Source organism: Phyllobates terribilis, unplaced genomic scaffold, assembly GCF_046119375.1.
Source record: "Phyllobates terribilis strain yellow unplaced genomic scaffold, ASM4611937v1 Scaffold_2__4_contigs__length_985480577, whole genome shotgun sequence".
Taxonomy (NCBI): Eukaryota; Metazoa; Chordata; class Amphibia; order Anura; family Dendrobatidae; genus Phyllobates; species Phyllobates terribilis.
The window spans coordinates 96,394,724-96,415,502 of NW_027362762.1; the positions used below are offsets into that span (position 1 = coordinate 96,394,724).

The 20,779-nt window shown below is 40.0% G+C and overlaps 1 protein-coding gene and 1 long non-coding RNA gene across 5 annotated transcripts in view; one reads left to right on the forward strand and one right to left on the reverse strand.

The window, feature by feature from the left end:
* LOC141194814 (uncharacterized) overlaps positions 1-20,779 on the forward strand; it is a 54,944-nt gene that overhangs the window by 2,886 nt on the left and 31,279 nt on the right. Inside the window, exons 2-4 of one of the 2 annotated variants that reach the window (XR_012267437.1) lie at positions 84-736; positions 16,243-16,341; positions 16,480-16,583. This is a non-coding gene — a long non-coding RNA (uncharacterized lncRNA). The remainder of the gene's footprint in view (positions 1-83; positions 737-16,242; positions 16,342-16,479; positions 16,584-20,779) is intronic. The other variant, XR_012267443.1, reaches the window with a different exon arrangement.
* The window catches only part of EXPH5 (exophilin 5), a 107,607-nt gene continuing 99,158 nt past the window's right edge, over positions 12,331-20,779 (reverse strand). For all 3 annotated transcript variants that reach the window (XM_073662430.1, XM_073662433.1, XM_073662432.1), the window contains one exon: positions 12,331-19,370. In XM_073662430.1, coding sequence (XP_073518531.1) covers positions 14,572-19,370 — 4,799 coding nt within the window. In that variant the 3' untranslated portion in view covers positions 12,331-14,571. The remainder of the gene's footprint in view (positions 19,371-20,779) is intronic.

A 20,779-nucleotide genomic window follows, 5' to 3' on the forward strand; every position in this document is an offset into this window, starting at 1 on the left:
TTTTCTTTATAAGCATTGCGCCATGTGAAACACTGTTGGTTTGCATTGTCAAAAAGCTCTATTTGTGTTTCATCTGTCCACAGAACATTTTCCCAGAAGGATTGTGGTTTGTCAAGGTACTCTTTGGCAAAGATCGGTCATTCTTTGTTATGTCCTTTCTTCAGCAATGGTTTCTTCCTTGGCCTTCACCCATAAAGCTCTGCTTGGTTTAGTGTGCGGGGTATAGTACTTGTTGAAACCATGACCACAAGAAACTATTGGCGTCCCTGCATGTTGTGCAGGCCTGGCATAGAGCTAGGACATTCAGCTCATGGGAAATTTGGGTACGGGACCACCACTACTCCTGAGATTGCAGGAACTGTTGATATGGTTGTCTTGTATAATGATGCTCCGAACCACACCCTGTACCGGGACTACAGCAGCACTGGGCACAGAAACAAGCACTGCATTTATTTTTGAGACTGGTCCCAGAAATCTCACCCCACAATCTGAAGCGTCGACTTTTACTCATTGTCAGTGTCCTCATAAGACCAGTTTCACGTATCCGTGCTTGGATCGGAATACCCTGTCCGACCGCTGGGTCTCCTGAGCTAACTGACTGAACAGCGCCATGGAGTCATTGGTGCTGTAATAATAAATAATATGTGCTCATGAGGCATTGAGATCAGGACACCACACTGCCCCTGCCAGCTTGTCTTCTCCATATAGCGCATCATAGTGCCACCAGTGTCACCAGGTAAGTGATGCCCACACCCATGTGATTCATCAGACCAGGCACCTTCAATTGCTCCATGACCCAGCTCAGGTGCCCATTATAGGACCTTTTAGTGGATTCCAGATTGGAACGCTGAACAGTTTGCAGTTTTAGTCCCAAACGCAGCAAAGTGCGCTGCTCCGATATCCATCATAACCAGGATTAGCGATCTCAGAAAATTACACTCTTCTGTGGAATCGGGCAAGAGGAGCTATAGCCTTGTTTTCCCACAAGCATCAATGCTTTAAAGTGTAACTAAACCTTCAGCAGGTTTAAAGGGGTTGTCCAACAGTAAAATAAATTACTTCCATCCCTGGAAGTGGTGTCTGCTCGATTTGGAAGTCACAGAACCGCTGCAGCCCATAACTAGCAGCAGCGGTCAGATGACGAAAAGAACATTTGCGAGGCAAAAAAATAAATGTTGTAGGTGTTGTCATTATGAAGACAAGGATGAGAAGGTGTAGAAAAATATTTATTAAAAGCAAGGAGTTTCAAAATCGATCTGGTTTCTTCCTCAGTAGATAGTATTAGTAGAACTATAAAACTCCGCACAACCTCTGTTGTAACACAAGCAGGTACCAATGGATTGTTCTAAGGGTCTGGTTAGACAAGTGTTTCCCAAACTCCGGTCCTCACGGCCCCCACAGGTCACGTTTTCAGGATTTCCATAGTGTTGCACAGGAGAGAGAATTCCTGATGATACTTCCATCACCTGTGCAAAACTAAAGAAATCCTGAAAACGACCTGTGCGGGCTGTGAGGACTGGAGTTTGGGAAACACTGGTTTAGATGGACTGACTAGCGGCACAAAACAGCCTTCAATCGGTAAAATTTTCTGATCAGCGGTCATTTGGTTGCCTGTTTACACAGGCCAAAGCAAACGATGCGCACTGAGCGATCTATAGTAGGGCTCTCATTGTCCTCAGCAGTGCAAGTCCTGTTTATATAGGACAATGGACCACCAAGAACGATGATCTTTTGTGCTCCTTAACCGTTTCGCACCAATGCCTGTTTTCACCTTCCTGACCAGGCCAATTTTTATAATTCTGACCACTGTCACTTTATGAGGTAATAACTCTGGAACGTTTCAACGGATCCCTCTGATTATGAGATTGTTTTTTTCGTGACATTGTACTTCATGATAGTGGTAACATTTGTTTGATATAACTTGCTGGAAATTTGGCAAAATTTTAGCAATTTTCAAACTTTTAACCCTTAAACCAGAAAATTATGTCACTCAAAATAGTTAACATTTCCCACATGTCTACTTTATATCAGCACAATTTTTGAAGCATAATTTTTTTGTTAAGAAGTTAAAAGTTGACCAGCGATTTCTCATTTTTCCAACAAAATTTACAAAACCAATTTTTTTTAGGGATCACATCACATTTGAAGTCACTTTGATGGGCCTTGCATTTCTTTTGGTGGGTGAGAAGCCATTTCACTTTTCCAGAGCCTTTGAACTACGAGTAACGTGGCAGCCTCTATATTTCCGTTAACAGATAACGTACCTGAGTGTTTTTTTTTGTGGATTGAGTTGAAGCTTTTGTTAGGAACATTTTTCATAAATTTTGGATTACATTTATTCTGCACTCTACGCTGAGCACTTGCATCGGGATTGCCATCTAAATCTCTGAGTGACGTGATTCCGATGAAACCCCCAAGGGATCCATTTATTTTAACAAGGCAGCAGAGTTACTCTGGACTCTGTCTGGCCTTTGTTCAGAGTTGTCCTTCTTTTCAGAAGCGCACAAAACTGTGGTGGACTGCGCTTTTATTCACGCCTAAAAAGACGGATCATAGGACTGACGGTGTCCACAGTGTATCCATCTGTCTCATTATGGGAAATCTTCCGCCGGGGTTTCCGTCTGAATCACGTATATCAGAGCTTTACATGGAAACCCCGGTGTAAGTGCTCAGCGCAGAGCGCAGGATAAATGTGAGCAGAGCCTTACTGCGATCTTTGGGAGGCAGAATGAACAAATCAGCAGCAGGTGAAGAATCAGTTTTATTTTTTTACGCCATTCCTCATGCGGTATAAGTGATTAGACGCCGTTATTCTTCGGGTCGGTGCAATTACAGCGATAAAAGATATAGCAAGTTTTTATGTTTGGCTGCTGTCACACACTAAAAAACGCTTTTTTATTTTTTACAAAAGCAAGTTTTTGCATCGCCATATTTTGAGAGCTATAAATAAGCTAATAAATAAGAGTCATGTGAGGGCTTGTTTTTTGTGGGACGAGTTGACGTTTTTATTGGTACCATTTTCGGGCACATTACACTTTTTGATCGCTTTCTATTCAGATTTTTGGGAGGCAGAATGAACAAAACCCAGAAATTCATTATTTGTTTTTTTTATGTCCTTCCACATGTGGTAAAATTGATAAGGCAGCTTTATTCTTTGGGTCAGTACGATTACAGCGATAATACATTTATATCATTTTTTTATATTTTGGCGCTTTTATACAATAAAAACTATTTTATAGAAAAAATAATTGTTTTTGCATCGCTTTGTTCTGAGAGCTATAACTTTTTTTATTTTCCCACTGACTGAGCTGTATGGCGGCTTTTTTTTTGTGGGACAGAATGAAGTTTTCAGCGATACCATTTTTATTTCCATTTGATTTTTTTATCGCGTTTTATTTCACTTTTTGTTCGGTGGTATGATGATTTTTGCTCAGTTTTAAAAAAAATTTTTACGGTGTGCACACAAGAATTAACTTGTCTACCAGTTTTATAGATTGGGTTTTTCCGGACGCGGCAATACCAAATTTGTTTACTTTTTTTTTTTTTTTTTATATAAATATACGTATTTATTGGTTTCATATTTTCTTTTTTTTATTTTGTGATTTATTTATTTTTTATACTTTTTAAAACATTTTTTAACTTTTTTTTACTTTGTCCCTGTATGGGACTTCAATTTTTATTTTTCTGATCACTGGTCTCATGCAATGCAAATACACATACAGTCATGGCCAAAAGTTTTGAGAATGACACCAAAATTATATTTTCACATGATCTGCTGGCCTCTGGTTTTTATTAGTGTTTGTCTGATGTTTATATCACATACAGAAATATAATTGCAATCATATTATGAGTACCAATAGGTTATATTGACAGTTGGAATGAGTTAATGCAGCAAGTCAATATTTGCAGTGTTGCCCCTTCTTCTTCAAGACCTCTGTAATTCTCCCTGGCATGCTCTCAATCAACTTTTGGACCAAATCCTGACTGATAGCAGTCCAATCTTGCATAATCAATGCTTGCATTTTGCCAGAATTTGTTGGTTTTTGTTTGTCCACCCGTCTCTTGATGATTGACCACAAGTTCTCAATGGGATTAAGATCTGGGCAGTTTCCAGGCCATGGACCCAAAATCTCTATGTTTTGCTCCATGAGCCATTTTGTTATCACCTTTGCTTTATGGCAAGGTGCTCCATCATGCTGGAAAAGGCATTGTTGGGCGCCAAACTGCTCTTGGACGGTTGGGAGAAGTTGCTCTTGGAGGACATTCTGGTACCATTCTTTATTCATGGCTGTGTTTTTAGGCAAGACTGTGAGTGAGCCGATTCCCTTGGCTGAGAAGCAACTCCACACTTGAATGGTTTCAGGATGCTTTACAGTTGGCATGAGACAAGACTGGTGGTAGCGCTCACCTCTTCTTCTCCGAATAAGCTGTTTTCCAGATGTCCCAAACAATCGAAAAGGGGATTCATCAGAGAAAATGACTTTGCCCCAGTCCTCAGCAGTCCACTCCCTGTACCTTTTGCAGAATATCAGTCGGTCCCTGATGTTTTTTCTGGTGAGAAGTGGCTTCTTTGCTGCCCTCCTTGAAACCAGCCCTTGCTCAAAGAGTCTCTGCCTCACAGTGCGTGCAGAAGCACTCACACCAGCCTGCTGCCATTCCTGAGCAAGCTCGGCACTGCTGGTAGTCCGATCCCGCAGCTGAAACAGTTTTAAGATACGGTCCTGGCGCTTGCTGGTCTTTCTTGGGCGCCCTGGAGCCTTTTTGACAACAATGGAAGCTCTCTCCTTGAAGTTCTTGATGATGCGATAGATTGTTGACTGAGGTGCAATCTTTGTAGCTGCGATACTCTTCCCTGTTAGGCCATTTTTGTGCAGTGCAATGATGGCTGCACGTGTTTCTTTAGAGATAACCATGGTTAACTGACGAGAAACAATGATACCAAGAATCAGCCTCCTTTTAAAGTGTCCAGTGATGTCATTCTTACTTAATCATGACTGATCGCCAGCCCTGTCCTCATCAACACCCACACCTGTGTTAATGGATCAATCACTAAAACGATGTTAGCTGCTCCTTTTAAGGCAGGACTGCAATGATGTTGAAATGTGTTTTGGGGGTTAAAGTTCATTTTCTGGGCAAATATTGACTTTGCAAGTACAGTAATTGCTGTTAAGCTGATCACTCTTTGTCTTTCTCAGGAATATATGCAAATTGCCATTACAAAAAATGAAGCAGTAAACTTTGGAAAAATTACTATTTGTCTCATTCTCAATACTTTTGGCCATGACTGTATATTGCATTGCATGACACCTATCAGTTATAAACTGTCAGATCACCTGTTAGACTCAGCTATTGGCTGAGCCTAACAGGCCACTACATGGCAGACCCGGAGGTGATCATGTGACTTCTGGCTGCCATGAAAACACCAGATATCATATGGACGCTGGATAGGTGAGTGGACAACCCCCTCTCACTAAGTGCCGTGATCGCTATGGGTGGTGGCATCGAGAAGACAGGAACGGGTTAACATCATGGGGATCTGATCCAATCAGGTACAGATGATGTGACCTGTCAGAGCGGTCGCTCTGCTCAGGTATTGCAGAGCTGTCAGGACCCTGGGGGTCCTGAGCGCTGCAAGACCGCTGGCTGTAGACAAACGTCAGCGCGGCACAGAGCCCAGCAAGCGCGGACGTTTATCTACAGTGTGCGGTCGGGAGCGGTTAAATGATCATTTCATTCAATGAACTAGCGTTTTTGTTTCTTTATCAGATGAGTGGCAGCTTGTTTACACTGCAAGATAATCGATTATCTTGCAGTGTAAATGCCCATTAAATCTACACTGCTATCGCTGTGTACACGGAGATAACAAGCCATTGGAACAAGCATACAGGTCCCAGAGCAGAGAGCCGTGATTAGATCTGCTTCGAAAGCTGTGGGCTGGTGATGTTTCAAGAGAAGGAGGTGAGCAGATAACTGCTTTATAGAAATCAATGGGTTGGGGAAAGGTGGTTAGTATGTTAAGAGTTAACCTCTCTCCTGGACTGAAACTACTGCGCACACTCGCAGGATCTAGAGGACAAGGATCTAGAGGACGGGTCCAATGGAAACCAGCTGTACACTATAAAAGACAAAAGCTTTCATTGCAGGAGAATGACAGTAGGTAGAAATAGCAAGTCAATTGCAAACATGCTTATTTTCCTGCTGTCTAACTAATGAATGCAATTTAAGAACTTGAGAACACCTCTTTAAGGTACATTTAGACTAACATATTTTTGGTCTATGTGCTGCCTGTGTGGAGAACAGACAGCACACGGACCCAATGGTAGCCTGTATGTTAGATTCCATGGGCTATTTTTCAAACGAACCTCAAGTCAGCTGCATTGTCTAATATGGACCTGTGTGAACGCAGCCTGACCAGTTCTGGTCCACTCTGATACCCATGAAGTCTTCTTGCAGACTGCTCCACCCGTGTGGTGGTCAGTTGGGTTAAACAGACCAAAATTATTCTGGAAATAATTTCTGATTTGCTTTACTTTAATAAAAAAGCAAGTAGAAATACAATACAAAAATACAAAATACTTTTATTACATAATACACCAAAAAGACTGAACATTCATTTACAGTTTGACATCGTCCATATTACAGAAGAGCAAAGACAAAATAAATATCGGTTGGTCACATAAAGGCCATATACACCTATATACATCAAATCTGGTAGATGGGAGCCAGAACAGCGTCTCTAATATATTCCATTCTGTACAGAAATTTACAAAAATGATCCCCTGAAAATAAATACGTGTTATATGCGGGGGCAGTAGCCTATCGCAGAGGATACACTGAGTTCAGAATAAAAGAAAACAACTGCAGCATTAAATGTCCTCAATATGTTGTATTCAGGTTCAATAATTCAGCTGATTAATTTTTTAACATTTCTTTCTATTGTTCAGAGCTTTTTGCCTCTGCTACACGACTCCAAAGTCCCAACTTTCACATAGAGTACAATTATAAAATTCTGCCTGCCTGCAGTCACCACAAGGGGGAGTTAAATTTATACAAAAAATACACATCCCCTAGTGGTGACTTTCGTAATTTTGTCTTTAATTCTACGGCAATGCAGAGGATTTTCTGACTGATAAAAATCCATTAATTATATATTAATCATAGAATGTTGGGCATCAAAACAAAGGTAAAGGAGTACAGTACATTCCGGCTCAAGCTCTGTAATAACGTCTCCATTTCCTCTTCCAGTGACATGAAAATTGTTTTGTAAAAGCATCTGACTTCTTACAGGGAATATGTCAGCACGATTTCAACCCACCAAAACTATATGCATATGTAGCTCTTTCAAAGACAAGTCCAGCAATATCTTTACATGGCCAGTCCGTTCCTCCATCACTGAGATATCCGCATTTGAAGTGTAATGCAAATGAGGCTGAAGGATTATGGTAGATCTGAAGCCTCTGTCCCTCCAGCTCTATTTCCCTCCCAGTGCCGCCTTCTCCTGCTTGACTGACAGCTTCTATGCTTTTTGACTTAAGGCAAAGGAGCTGTCAGCCAGAAAGAATTCGACGCTGGGCAGGGAATAGAGCTGGAGTGACAGAGGCTTCAGATCTACCATAATCCTTTAGTGTTTGCATATCAATTCAAATGCTAATTTCTCAGTAAGGGATGAGTGGACTTCCATGTAAAGGTATTGCTGGACTTGTCTTTGCAAGAGTTACATGCACATCTAGTTTTAATAGTTTTAAGGGGTTGAAATCCTGCTCACAGATTCCCGTTAAGTCAATCTTGTCACTTGCTTTCCTGCACTTCCATGCTATAACAATCAAGCAAATTACTGACAAAATCTCTAAAGTTCCGTATCTCCAAACCTGCTTTACGTCATCGATAGGAGCAGCTCCAGAGTCACAGAGAGGAAAACTTACTTATTAAAGGATCTTTCCTTATTTTTTTTCATTTACAGATTGAACTATGCAGTTAAAAGAAGAAAACAAGTTATACTCACCCCAGGAATCCGATCCAGTGCTGCCACTCCCCACAGTCTCCGCCTGATTGCAAGCAATGATGTTATGGTCATCAGTCTCCTAACCCTGCAGCCAATCAGTGTCTGCAGGGGTCAGGTGACCGAAGGTCCTGACATCATCGCTTGTACTCTCAACAAAGATCGGTGGAGCAGATTCCCAGGGCGAGTCTAGCTTCCTTCCTTTTTTTATCTGCATGGTTCACCACTGTACTTTTTCAAAAAGAGTGGAAAACCCCTTTAATTGTCTATGGACTACTTCTTACATAAAACCATAATGCATTTCGGTTTAATTCTGCACAAAATATAAAAAATAATTTCTTGTAGCAATCATACATATACGATTACATTGTGTCCAACTGGAATTGATTTATGCAGTATTAATCCAGTGTAAGCTATGCAGCTAGTGCCTCCATCACGGTGCTGAGCAGTAGTCCTTTCCATGATCACCACCTCAGCGGTTGGTTCCCTTTAGGATATCATTAAACAGAATTTCCACCAAAAATGCACTTTGGCCACCTTATATGACACGAGAGGTTAGAGCTGCAGTCAAAGTTTGGTAATGAGGTCATGTTTTCTTTACAGATATATTGGCATTTTTTCGTACAGTTGTGTCACCATTTTGTTGGAGGTGTTGACGTATTGGTTGTAGAGTTTAGTCAATTCGCAGGACCACGGTTCATTGGACACGCCAGTAGTCTATGGTCGCTCTTACCTGACAGCATCCGCGGCTCTTCTTTTGATCAGCCAGCCTGGTGTGACGTCACATGTGCGTCATGTGGCAATGAAGACCACGCCAGGCCGACTAATCAAAAGAAGAACCAAAGAGAAGGTTCTCCTGGCTTCCGTCCAGTGGCCACAGATAACTGACATGGCCGATGGACCCTGGTCCGAGTCACACCAACTCTAATTGGTTGTCACGTAAAAGGAAAATTCAATCAAAATGATTTTTTGAAAAGCCAAAGATACATGAAAGACATAAATGTGTTATTTTGTGCTATCACCACTAATATCCACAACACAAGAACTTTTGGCAGTCCTTGAGGCAACAATGTAAGAACATTTAAGGGGAGCCTGTCAGGCTGTTCTACCACCCTAAACAAACAGCATGACTTATTAAATTACCTGACATGCTCCATTAATGGCCGGTTAAGAGTCAAGTGGGAGTTGACGCTTTGCTGAAGAGTCAGGAAATTCGATTTCCAACCCTGCCCCTCCAGTCACCCCCCACCCACCCACTTCCTGTACTCAGGCTCCTCCATATTTGTCCTTGCCTTGTATTAGTCAGCATATGCAGTGAAGTGAGGTGTACTCTTTTTCTTGTTTCATCCTAAAACACCTTGCGGCACTCCGTATGCTCAGGACCTATAAGGTAACTCACAAATGGAGGAAGCTAAAGGTAACTGGGAGTTTGTGAATCTAGATTGGAGGGGCAGAGCTGGAGATTAGACTGCTTCCATACACCATCCACGCCACTTGACTTTTTACAGGTCATACAACGTGCGCAGTTTTAAACTTTCTTTTTAGTGCAACAATGATTAAAATCAAACAGGAGAAAGTTTGGAAAGATAATCGGTTCTAGTAATAAGGCGCGCTGGCTGTTTAACCCCTTCATCCCTGGGCGATTTTACATTTTTCTATTTTGTCTTTTGCTCCCCTTCTTCCCAGAGCCATAACTTTTTTTATTTTCCCGTCAATATGGCCGTGTAAGGGCTTGTTTGTTGCGAGACGTGTTATACTTTTGAACTACATCATTGATTTTACCATATAGTGTACTGGAAACCGGGAAAAAAATTCCAAGTGCTGTGAAACTGCAAAATTGCGCAATTCCACAATTGTTTTTTTGTGTTTTTTATTTACCATGTTCACTAAGTGCTTAATCTGACCTGCCAATATGATTCTCCAGGTCATTACGAGTTTGCAGATACCAAACATGTATAGGTTCTTTATTACTGAAGTGATGAAAAAAAAAATTCAATGTTTGTAAGAAAAGAAAAAAAGTCGCCACTTTCCAAAACCTGTAGTGTCTTCATTTTTCAGGATCTGGGACTGTGCGTTTGTTTATTTTTTGCACTCCGAGTTGACATTTTTATTGATACCATTTTGGGGTAGGTACCATGTTTTGATCACCTGTTATTGCATTTTATTGCAATGTTGCAACGGCCAAAAAAACGTAATTCTCACTTTTAGATTTTCTTCTCTCGTTACGCCGTTTACCTATCGGATTAATTTATTTTATATATTGATAGATCGGGTGATTCTGAACGCAGCGATACCAAATATGTGTATTTTTTATTTTGAATGGGGCGAAAGGGGGGTGATTTGAACTTTTGTGTTTTTTTTATTTTTTAATATTTAAAAAAATTTTTTTTTACTGGCTTCAATAATCTTAACTCCTATGAATACCGGTCTCATGGGAGATTCACAATGACAGGCACTGGGGTTTTCTGCAGACCCCGGCTGTTATGACAACCTATAGGCACCCCGTAATCATGTGACAGGGGCGCTGATGAGCATATCTTGTGACGTGCTTCCATGGGGGCTTGTGTTAAATGCCGCTGTCAGATTGACAGCGGCACTTAACTTGTTAACAGCCGTGAGTGGATCGCAAATCCACCCGCGGCTGTTAGATGCACATGACAGCTGATCAGATCAGCTGTCATGTACGGGGAAAGATGCGGGCTCAGCGCCGGTGCCTGCATCAAAGGCAGGGACGTGACTGATAATGTACCTACAGTACAGACCAAAAGTTTGGACACACCTTCTCATTTAAAGATTTTTCTGTATTTTCATGACTATGAAAATTGTACATTCACACTGAAGGCATCAAAACTATGAATTAACACATGTGGAATTATATACTTAACAAAAAAGTGTGAAACAACTGAAAATATGTCTTATATTCTAGGTTCTTCAAAGTAGCCACCTTTTGCTTTGATGACTGCTTTGCACACTCTTGGCATTCTCTTGATGAGCTTCAAGAGGTAGTCACCGGAAATGGTTTTCACTTCACAGGTGTGCCCTGTCAGGTTTAATAAGTGGGATTTCTTGCCTTATAAATGGGGTTGGGACCATCAGTTGTGTTGTGCAGAAGTCAGGTGGATACACAGCTGATAGTCCTACTGAATAGACTGTTAGCTGCTTTTTTCTTGCCATAATACAAATTGTAAGTAAAGAAAAACGAGTGGCCATCTTTACTTTAAGAAATGAAGGTCAGTCAGTCCGAAAAATTGGGCAAACTTTGAAAGTGTCTCCAAGTGCAGTTGCAAAAACCATAAAGCGCTACAAAGAAACTGGTCACATGAGGACCGCCCAGGAAAGGAAGACCAAGAGTCACCTCTGCTTCTGAGGATAAGTTTATCCGAATCACCAGCCTCAGAAATCGCAGGTTAACAGCAGCTCAGATTAGAGACCAGGTCAATGCCACATAGAGTTCTAGCAGCAGACACATCTCTACAACAACTGTTAAGAGGAGACTTTGTGCAGCAGGCCTTCATGGTAAAATAGTTGCTAGGAAACCACTGCTAAGGACAGGCAACAAGCAGAAGAGACTTGTTTGGGCTAAAGAACACAAGGAATGGACATTAGACCAGTGGAAATCTGTGCTTTGGTCTGATGAGTCCAAATTTGAGATCTTTGGTTCCAACCACCGTGTCTTTGTGCGACGCAGAAAAGGTGAACGGATGGACTCTACATGCCTGGTTCCCACCGTGAAGCATGGAGGAGGTGTGATGGTGTGGGGGTGCTTTGCTGGTGACACTGTTGGGGATTTATTCAAAATTGAAGGCATACTGAACCAGCATGGCTACCACAGCAACTTGCAGCGGCATGCTATTCCATCCGGTTTGCGTTTAGTTGGACCATCATTTATTTTTCAACAGGACAATGACCCCAAACACACCTCCAGGCTGTGTAAGGGCTATTTGACCAAGAAGGAGAGTGATGGGGTGCTACGCCAGATGACCTGGCCTCCACAGTCACCAGACCTGAACCCAATCGAGATGGTTTGGGGTGAGCTGGACCGCAGAGTGAAGGCAAAAGGGCCAACAAGTGCTAAGCATCTCTAGGAACTCCTTCAAGATTGTTGGAAGACTATTTCCGGTGACTACCTCTTGAAGCTCATCAAGAGAATGCCAAGAGTGTGCAAAGCAGTCATCAAAGCAAAAGGTGGCTACTTTGAAGAACCTAGAATATAAGACATATTTTCAGTTGTTTCATACTTTTTTGTTAAGTATATAATTCCACATGTGTTAATTCATAGTTTTGATGCCTTCAGTGTGAATGTACAATTTTCATAGTTATGAAAATACAGAAAAATCTTTAAATGAGAAGGTGTTTCCAAACTTTTGGTCTGTACTGTATGTCATCAGTCTTTAAGGGGCTAAGGTGGTAAAATAACTTGACAGGTTCTCTCAAGAATATTGTATGAGATTTCTATCCGTGAACAGTATCAAAAGGGTTTATTCGTGCACAGAGGCCTCCAGGGAAAATTAGTGCCGATCTTAGATGACGAACCTTACCAATGTGACCTTCTCATAAGTATCTATGACATGTCAGACGATCATTTTGACCGCATTCCTCCTGTAAGAATTTGTTTTTCAGAAGCTGATAATGAACATGTAATATTTCTAGTAGTCAGTTCTTGAGAAGAAAGTTCAGAAGTGACAACCAATATGGCTACATTCAGCTTTACAAAAATAGGTATTGCAGCAAAAACAGAAAAAAACATTGTGAATACAGTTGCAATCAAAATTATTCACTCCCCCATTGCAAATTAGGTTTTTTTTTTTTAAATGTACAACCTTTCTGCCGTCTGCCAAATAAAAACAATATAAATAGCTCAACACAACTAATATAAGAAGTGGTTTCCCCAAATTCAGTACAAAATGACCAATGCAGTCTCAGGATTATTCAACCAATTCATGACAAACGTCTTTTGGACTTAGTAGGGCACCTTTGGCTGTTACGACCTGCTGGAAATGTGACCCATAGCTAGACACCAGCTTCTGGTGGCATTCCTGAGGAATATTAGCCCACTCCTAATGGACAATGACCTCCAGGTCACTAATTCTTGGGTTTGCTGCTGCAAACACCTTCTCATCTTCTTCAAATCCCATCAAAGATTTTCTACTGGATTCAAGTTAGACGACTGTGACGGCTACTCCAGAATCTTTGACATATCCTTGGGAACACTGTCCTGTTGGGTCAGTAGAAGTGACCGTCTAGGAATTCTGGCATGGAGAACATCAACATTTATTATGAACCTTATTGTGCAAACTGAAACCTCAGTGCCTGCTGCCACCAAATCTTGCTGCAGGTTTTTTGTAGTCACTAAAGAGTTTTTGACCACCTGCCGCCTCAGGAATCTGGTGGCAGCTTCCACTTTCTGCCACATCTAGTGTAGGTAGTGTAGCCAGTGGACTTCTATCTTTGAACTTGCGAACTCTGCTACCACCTGTATCTCCAGGAACATGCTATGCCTTTTATTCTAATGATCTCTTAACAATTTAGACCACTCTCTTGACTACCAAGAATTTTAGTGTCCTGGAGGCCATTGCCAATCAGGAATAGCTAACATTCCTAAGGATCACAACAAGAAGTTGGGGTCCAGTCATGTTTGCAGCAGGTCACAACAGCCAAAGAGAGTCTACTAAATACTAAAGATGCTTGTCATGAAGACTAGTCATTAAAAATGATATTTTGTGTTAAATTAGAAAAAAAGTACTTATTATATTACTAGTGTTGAGCTATTTAAATATTGTATTGGTAGTACGTTTGTCAATTTTGCTAATATAACCTAATTTTCAATGGGAGTTGAATAATTTTGATTGCATTACATTATTACCAAAACAGGTAATTGAATAGTAGCACGTTTGGACCTTATTACATGGGCAGTTTGCACTATCAAGTCTACACACAGTATTCATTAGAAGGTAACCATACCATTTACTAGACAAATTCCGTTATTGCCAAAATCTTCTGAATGTTTTCTGCAATAATTATATTTATATGCCTCCATCTCCTATAAGCATCCATAGACAGAGGAGAGGACCTGTCTGCACCCCTGAACACTCAGCGTTAGTAAATACTTGTATTTTATATTAAGTAATTATGGGACACCTTTTCCTAAACGTCTACATTTTGCCATTTCTGCGATTCCTCCTTCTAAAGTTGGAATTTGGTGTTACCATTCACTTTACCACTGAAGTCTGACACTGTCCAACCAGTGCTGGCAGTGTCAGACTTTATAAAGACACCCCTTATTGATAGGGTAATGATAACACCCAGTTTCTAATTTCCAGGACAAATAGGATGACACAATACAGAATTCGAAGTAAAAATGCACCAGAATGGTTATTTCATGTGGAATACAAGTACCTACTGATGGGACCATCTATAATATTTTGCATTGTTGCATATTCTTGCATATTCCTGATCTCGGGGGGGTTTATATTGCACTTAAATTACCAAAGAATGGACAGCAAAACAGACAAACAATTAGTATCTTGTCAATGAAGCCATCAATACTGCGTTGGTTACCATCTTAGGAGACCTCATAGTTCTGACTCCTTGTCATTTTCATCTAAGTAATATTCATCGTCCGTGGTTGTGTCACTATCTAAATCGGATGAAACAGGCTCATCCTCATGAATATTTAGATGGTCTTTCAAACTAGGTCCTTGAGATGGGATATCTTCAGGAGACCGACCTACTGGATTTACTTCCTGTGAAGAACAATATTCTTCAGTTCTCAAGAAGCTTGGATTTTTCAAAAAACTTGGTCTCCATAGCCTGCCTTCATTAAGTGACCGCTTTACATTGTTTAAAATAGCCTCTTGCTGCTCCTTACCAAAAATTCCATAATCAAGAGACTTTGATGTACAAATAGGTTTGTGTTCTTCAGAAACTGGCCAATTATCATTTTCATCTAAAATTTCATCTGAAAATCTCCTGTTCCATGTCTCACCAGAAGTAGGACTTTTGTTCCTCAAAGTTCCACCATAGCTTTTTGAAGAAAAACTTCCATCGCTCTTTCTTCTGTAGTCCATAACATTTTCTTGGCCATCGGTGTTTAAGAGCTTCATGCTCTTTGATCTATACAAGTTAGAATATGTAGGATTTCGGCAATGTTTGGGACTTCTCTGGCCAAAATGTTTGGGCACATGAGATGGATAGTTGTCATTTGGAGAGTAGAATACAGGTGATGAATCGACGTCAGATATCCGAAAAGTGTCACTATAAGAACCAGCATGTCTAGGGTTCACACTTTCTTGACTTGAACGGTCAGAAGAGAAGCTGAACTTCTTAGCATTAATTGGCTTCATTTTTTTTTGGACAAACTCAGAACAATATGAAGGCCGAGTCCGATTTACAACATCATTGCTTTTATTAAAACTTGGATAATTATAATCACTCTGTGGGCTGGTGTTATATTCCATGTGTGGTGAGATGTGTTCTGTGTTGTAGGACTTGCGGTGACTTAAATCTTTGGAACTTTTTGATTTATAGATTGAAGGCAAGTCTTCTCTTAATAATAAACTTTCATCCATGGATTTTCTCTCATAGAAACCACCATCTTTTGCAAAATTGTTATTAATGTTATAGTCTTGTTCGTTGTTTTCCTGAAAATGCATAAAATCATAACCAGGGGAACAATTAAGGTTATCATAGGAGAACATTGGTGATGTGAAAACATCTTGGGATACTGGAGAAGACTCCACGTTTCTGCTGCTTGAATATGGGTTAAATCTGTCCCGTACCATGGCAATGTCTCTCTCTAGAACATTTCTCTCTAGCTCCTGGACACCGGATTTCCTATTTGGTAAAGTATAATAAGTATTTGGAGAATGTCTTGGGGAGGATCTTATAGGGCTGTATTCATTTTTATTCTTTTGTTCTTCCTTTGCGGTATAATTGCCTTCATTTGTAGAAATGTGCAAAGAACTAAATTTGTTCACCAAATCATCCCTGTCATCTCCAGAAGTTGTCTTGTCATTTTTCATGAGACTCGTTTGTAAAGGAATGATGTGGAAATTTAAGAGATGCATTTTACATGAAATATCATCTGCTGAATGTCCCTTATCATTGTGTATAGTATCCGTAAAGGCAGTAGTATTTTTAGAGTTTTGGTCATTGGAATAATCTTCTTTGTGATGACTACTTATTTTATCTAGAATTGCACTAGGTGCTCTATTTTGCTCTAGAGTCTTATCAATGTTTTTTAGGTTATTCTTGGACAGATCAGAGATCTTTCTTGAGAATTTGCGAGGAAGGCTATAATAGACTGAGACAACTTTGCGATACTCAATTTTATCTACTTCTGGGTAAGAAGAATTTGTAATGCTCTCATAAACTTCAGTATTTTCAACAACTTGTTGACAGCTGTATGTATTGTAAAGCTGTAAACCTTCTGGTGATGTTTCATCTTCAGGAGCAAAATCTTTAATAATTTCTTCTTCCAGGGAAGTTTGGGTCTGGCCATCTTCTCCACTCGTAGATCGATTCCACTCCGACTTGGGGATGACACTAATATGGACATTGCGTTTGAATGGTTCTGGTGTCACAAGTAAGTGCTTCCTTAATATGTTTGTTGCCTTATTCTCTGTGGGTGGCAGGCATGTACCTCTGCTCAAGATGTTCCCTTCTGAATGTTCCTTCACAATTTCACTAACGGGAAACCTTGAGGAGTCTATGACTTTAACTGGTTCTGTATATTCCACGGATTTGTTTGCTCTTTCATCCAACTGATAAATTGAATTTTGGTTTAGGTTTCTTTCGGACTTATAACCCTGTTCAACTTGCATTTGTTGGTCAGTACTTGTTTCATGCGCTGACGAAACAACATCCTTTCGATAAAGTACTGACCGGTTAGGTTTCGAAGATGTGTCACATTTTGAGGCCTTTTCTTGGTTTGGCTCTGGATCATTTTGTCTTTGGTAAATATATCCACTTTTAATTTTTGATCCATCATCAAAATTATTATTATTAGAGTCAGATATATTCTTTTCATTGTACCGACCTCTATTAAAGTTTACAGACTTAAACTTTGCAGGTACATGAGAAAATGGAGCAGTCCGATATGCTACTTGTACGTCAGTTGTCTTTTCTTCAGTTTTTATTGAAGCCTTATCTAATTCGGAACCAGAGGATAATGTAAAAATCTTTTGTGAAGACTGACTAGTGTTCAAACTTGATGTTTTTGGTAATTGATTGGGATGTTGGAGAGAAGATAGTCCATACCTTGTACTAGTGTCAAAGTACATTTCTTTCTTTTCATCAGGGCTCATTAAAGACTTTGTTTCAAGAACATTCGAAGGATGGTAATCCCTAACAGGTTCACAACTGGTTTTATGTACTATAGTTTCAAGGTCATTACTAAAATGGTCACTCTCCTGGTCAAGTAGATCTGGCAGAGAGGATGCATTTGTTTGCTTATACTTCAGAGTATCTGACATGAAACTTCCCGACGACTGTTTATACTTTGCTCGCTTTTCCCTTAATCTGTCTGGCTGATACATTGCTGGTGTGTAAGTTGTCTTTTTGTCTAGGTTTCTGTATGTGCCATTTATGTCTGACAGATAAGGCTTTTGTGGATACAGAAAATTTCTTGAACCTAGATTTTTTTCTTGATAAATGGTATTTTGGACACAAGGTTGCTCATATTTGGAATAATTTTCCAAGTACCTTTTATCTAAGTCATCAGAAATTCTGGATGATTTTGTGTCAGGAACCAGGGTGGCATCAAAGTTTACGTCTACATTTTCACAACTCTTTTTGAGTCCTGAAACGTAGACATTATTAGACAAAATATCACTGTCCTGGTCAAGTAAATCTGGGAGAGAAGACGCGTTTCTTTTCTGAAACTTCAGTGTATCAGACCGAAAACCTTCTGTTTGATTGTCTTTTGATCCTCTCCTCTTATTCATCCAAGCAAATCTTCCTCCAGTATGTGAGGTGTCACTGGATCTATTATTATAAGCCGTTGTGTTTTTCCGATCACTGATTATTGAAGATTTTATATCCTTAAAAGATGGAGTATCAATTTTAGATGATGTTTTGTGTTCAAGGGAAGTACATTTTTTAATGGCATTTAATAACGGATTATGAACAAGCCTTTCTGTTTTTGGTGGGAAACTATCTTCTTGAGCAATGGAACCAATGTCAACAGAAGTCAACAAACTGGTATTTCTAGAATTAAGGAAGACATTTGGAGCATCGATATTCATGATCTTAGGTTCTACTGTATGACTGGAAGATACTGCAATCGGTTCATGGAACGTACGATCTACTGGAATGTCTTCATCGCGGATATCAGATTCAGAATGGCTGCATCGTTCGTTGTCTACTGACATTTTTGACTCTCTAGTTATTGCATCTGCTTTTGTAGAACAGCTCTCTGTTTGTAAAATACTAGAAGCCTCTGCTCTTCCCATTAAATTATACACTTTGCTATCATTCAATATTATTAATTCACTTTCTACTTCCATTGGTTCTGCTTCCTTGTCATTGCCACTCGAATTGTCATTAAGCGTTTTACTCATTTCATTATTGAAAGAATTCTTTTTAGATTCCTCCTCCCAATACCTTTCCGATATTGTGGCATATTTTACTTCAGGCCTGTGGCTAGGAGAGTCAGTTTTGTAATATCCAGTGGATCTATTATCTGCACTATCCATAAATGACGATGTGCTTGCTTCAGTGTTGATATTCCTGAATTCACTGAAGTCATTCGTAGGGGACACTCGTACTCTCGGTGTGTTGTACTTGAATAGATCAGACACTCTGCTGTGTTGACTGTATTTATCAAGAATTGTAAGATCCAAAGCCGACTGTGTCTTGAACGGTCTACCGGTCTCCTTAGGCTGTTCAGAAGGAAATGCATTATTCCATTTGATGGAAGTGACAGGTGTCCTCTTTGACTTGTGTGGTCTTGTCCTCTCTAGGTCTATGCCTGGAGTTGACTGCTGTAAGCTACTTGATGAAAATGAACCAGAATTAGAGGATGAAGTTGCTGACGTGTTGCTTGTAGCTGAAAAAAGCAAAGATCTCTTTTTGTAAAAAGGTTTTTTGGAAGTCTCTGCTTTGGAAGCAGAGTGTTGTCTGTTTAAGTAGATTTCAGAAAATTTTTTGGGTTGGTATGTGGCATAGGTTGTTTGAGTCTCCTCAAGTGACACAGTTCTTTTTCCGTCATGAGAAGGTAAACCGCTGTACATGTTTTTAGCTTCTGATGTATTATGGAGTGAATCTTCTTTGCCATACTGCCTTCCATGCTTATAGCTTTCAAGTCTACTAGTCCTTGGTGTTTGACTGTGACTCTGTTCTTGGGCAAGTTTTTGATCCAGATCTCCTAAAACTAAAACATATCAACAATTTGATTTAGATCAAGTTTCATCATTTCTGAGGTTCTTTAACATTTTATGTAAGAAATAACATTATCATTATGGCAAGTCCAAACATATTCCTTGTACATTGTGGAATACCTAAGTTTTAAGGATCGAACAAAGGCCTACACATTATTACTTTATGAACTCCCCTTTTGGCTACTATTCTCTAGACATGGCAATCCTCATTGGAATTATCCACATAAAAAGGAATGTATGAGTCACGGTCATATAATTGCGGCTGTCTTTGTATGCCAAGACTAGTAGATAAGTGAATGTTCACCGATGCAGCTTTAGCTAAGGAGGTAATGTACATAATGTTAGTGAAGCCTCACCGTAGTACCGGAGTTCATGTTGCCCTGGTCTGGCATCCAGTCTGGTTGTCTGTGGCAGACGGTTTTCACTTCTGCACCAGGCATCCTGGGTATTTTTTGCACTTACTAGATTCTGCAACGTCATGATATCGCAGGAGCTAATAAGTGCCAGAGGAGCCCACGATGATGGGCCGAGGATGTCAGGCGCAGAAGTGAAGAATAACTGGCAGGATGACTGGACAGGACGCTGGACTATGGCAGCGTAAGTCGAATTGCTCGTCTCTACTAATATGCCGGGGAGGAAGCAAAAGAGTATACTGTCATTACAGAATGGGATCTCAAATGATTCTTCTGTAAGGCAAAACATTTACCTGCCTGTATTTAAGCAATGTTTTATTTCAAAAAAAGAATCAGCTATGATCACATGCTCTAATATCTGTATACTCTTTTGCTTCCTCCCCTGCCCAGGAGCTGTGGTATGATCAGACCATGTTCCTGTACGGTCAGACACAGCCATTACACAGCACACAGCAGGGGCACATTTATAAGATTATCTCAGCACAGGAACATTTTATTTAATCACATCCAATTGTGGAAATTATTATTATTCCAAGATCTATTGATGAAAATCAACTTTTTTTTTTGTGGGAAAACCCCTTTAATGTTTATGTGTATTAGAGTGTATGTGTGTGCATTAATGTGTATATGCATTAGAGTGTATAAGCGTGTACTAATCTGTTTATGTATTAGCGCGTGTGAGTGCATTAAGGTATGTATTAGCATGTATGTATGTGTGTATTAATCTGTATATGTATTAGCATGTATGAGTGTGTACTAATGTGCATTAGCATGTGTTTGTACATTAATGTGTATTGTATTAGCATTTTTGTGCATTAATGTGTGTGTATTAATGTGTGTATTAGCGTGTATGTGTGTGTATTAATGCGTATGTGTGTATTAATGCGTATCTGTATTAGTGTGTGTGTGCATTAATGTGTATGTGTATTAGCGTGTATGTGTGTGCATTAATGTGTATTAGCGTGTGTGTGTGTATGTGTGTGTATTAA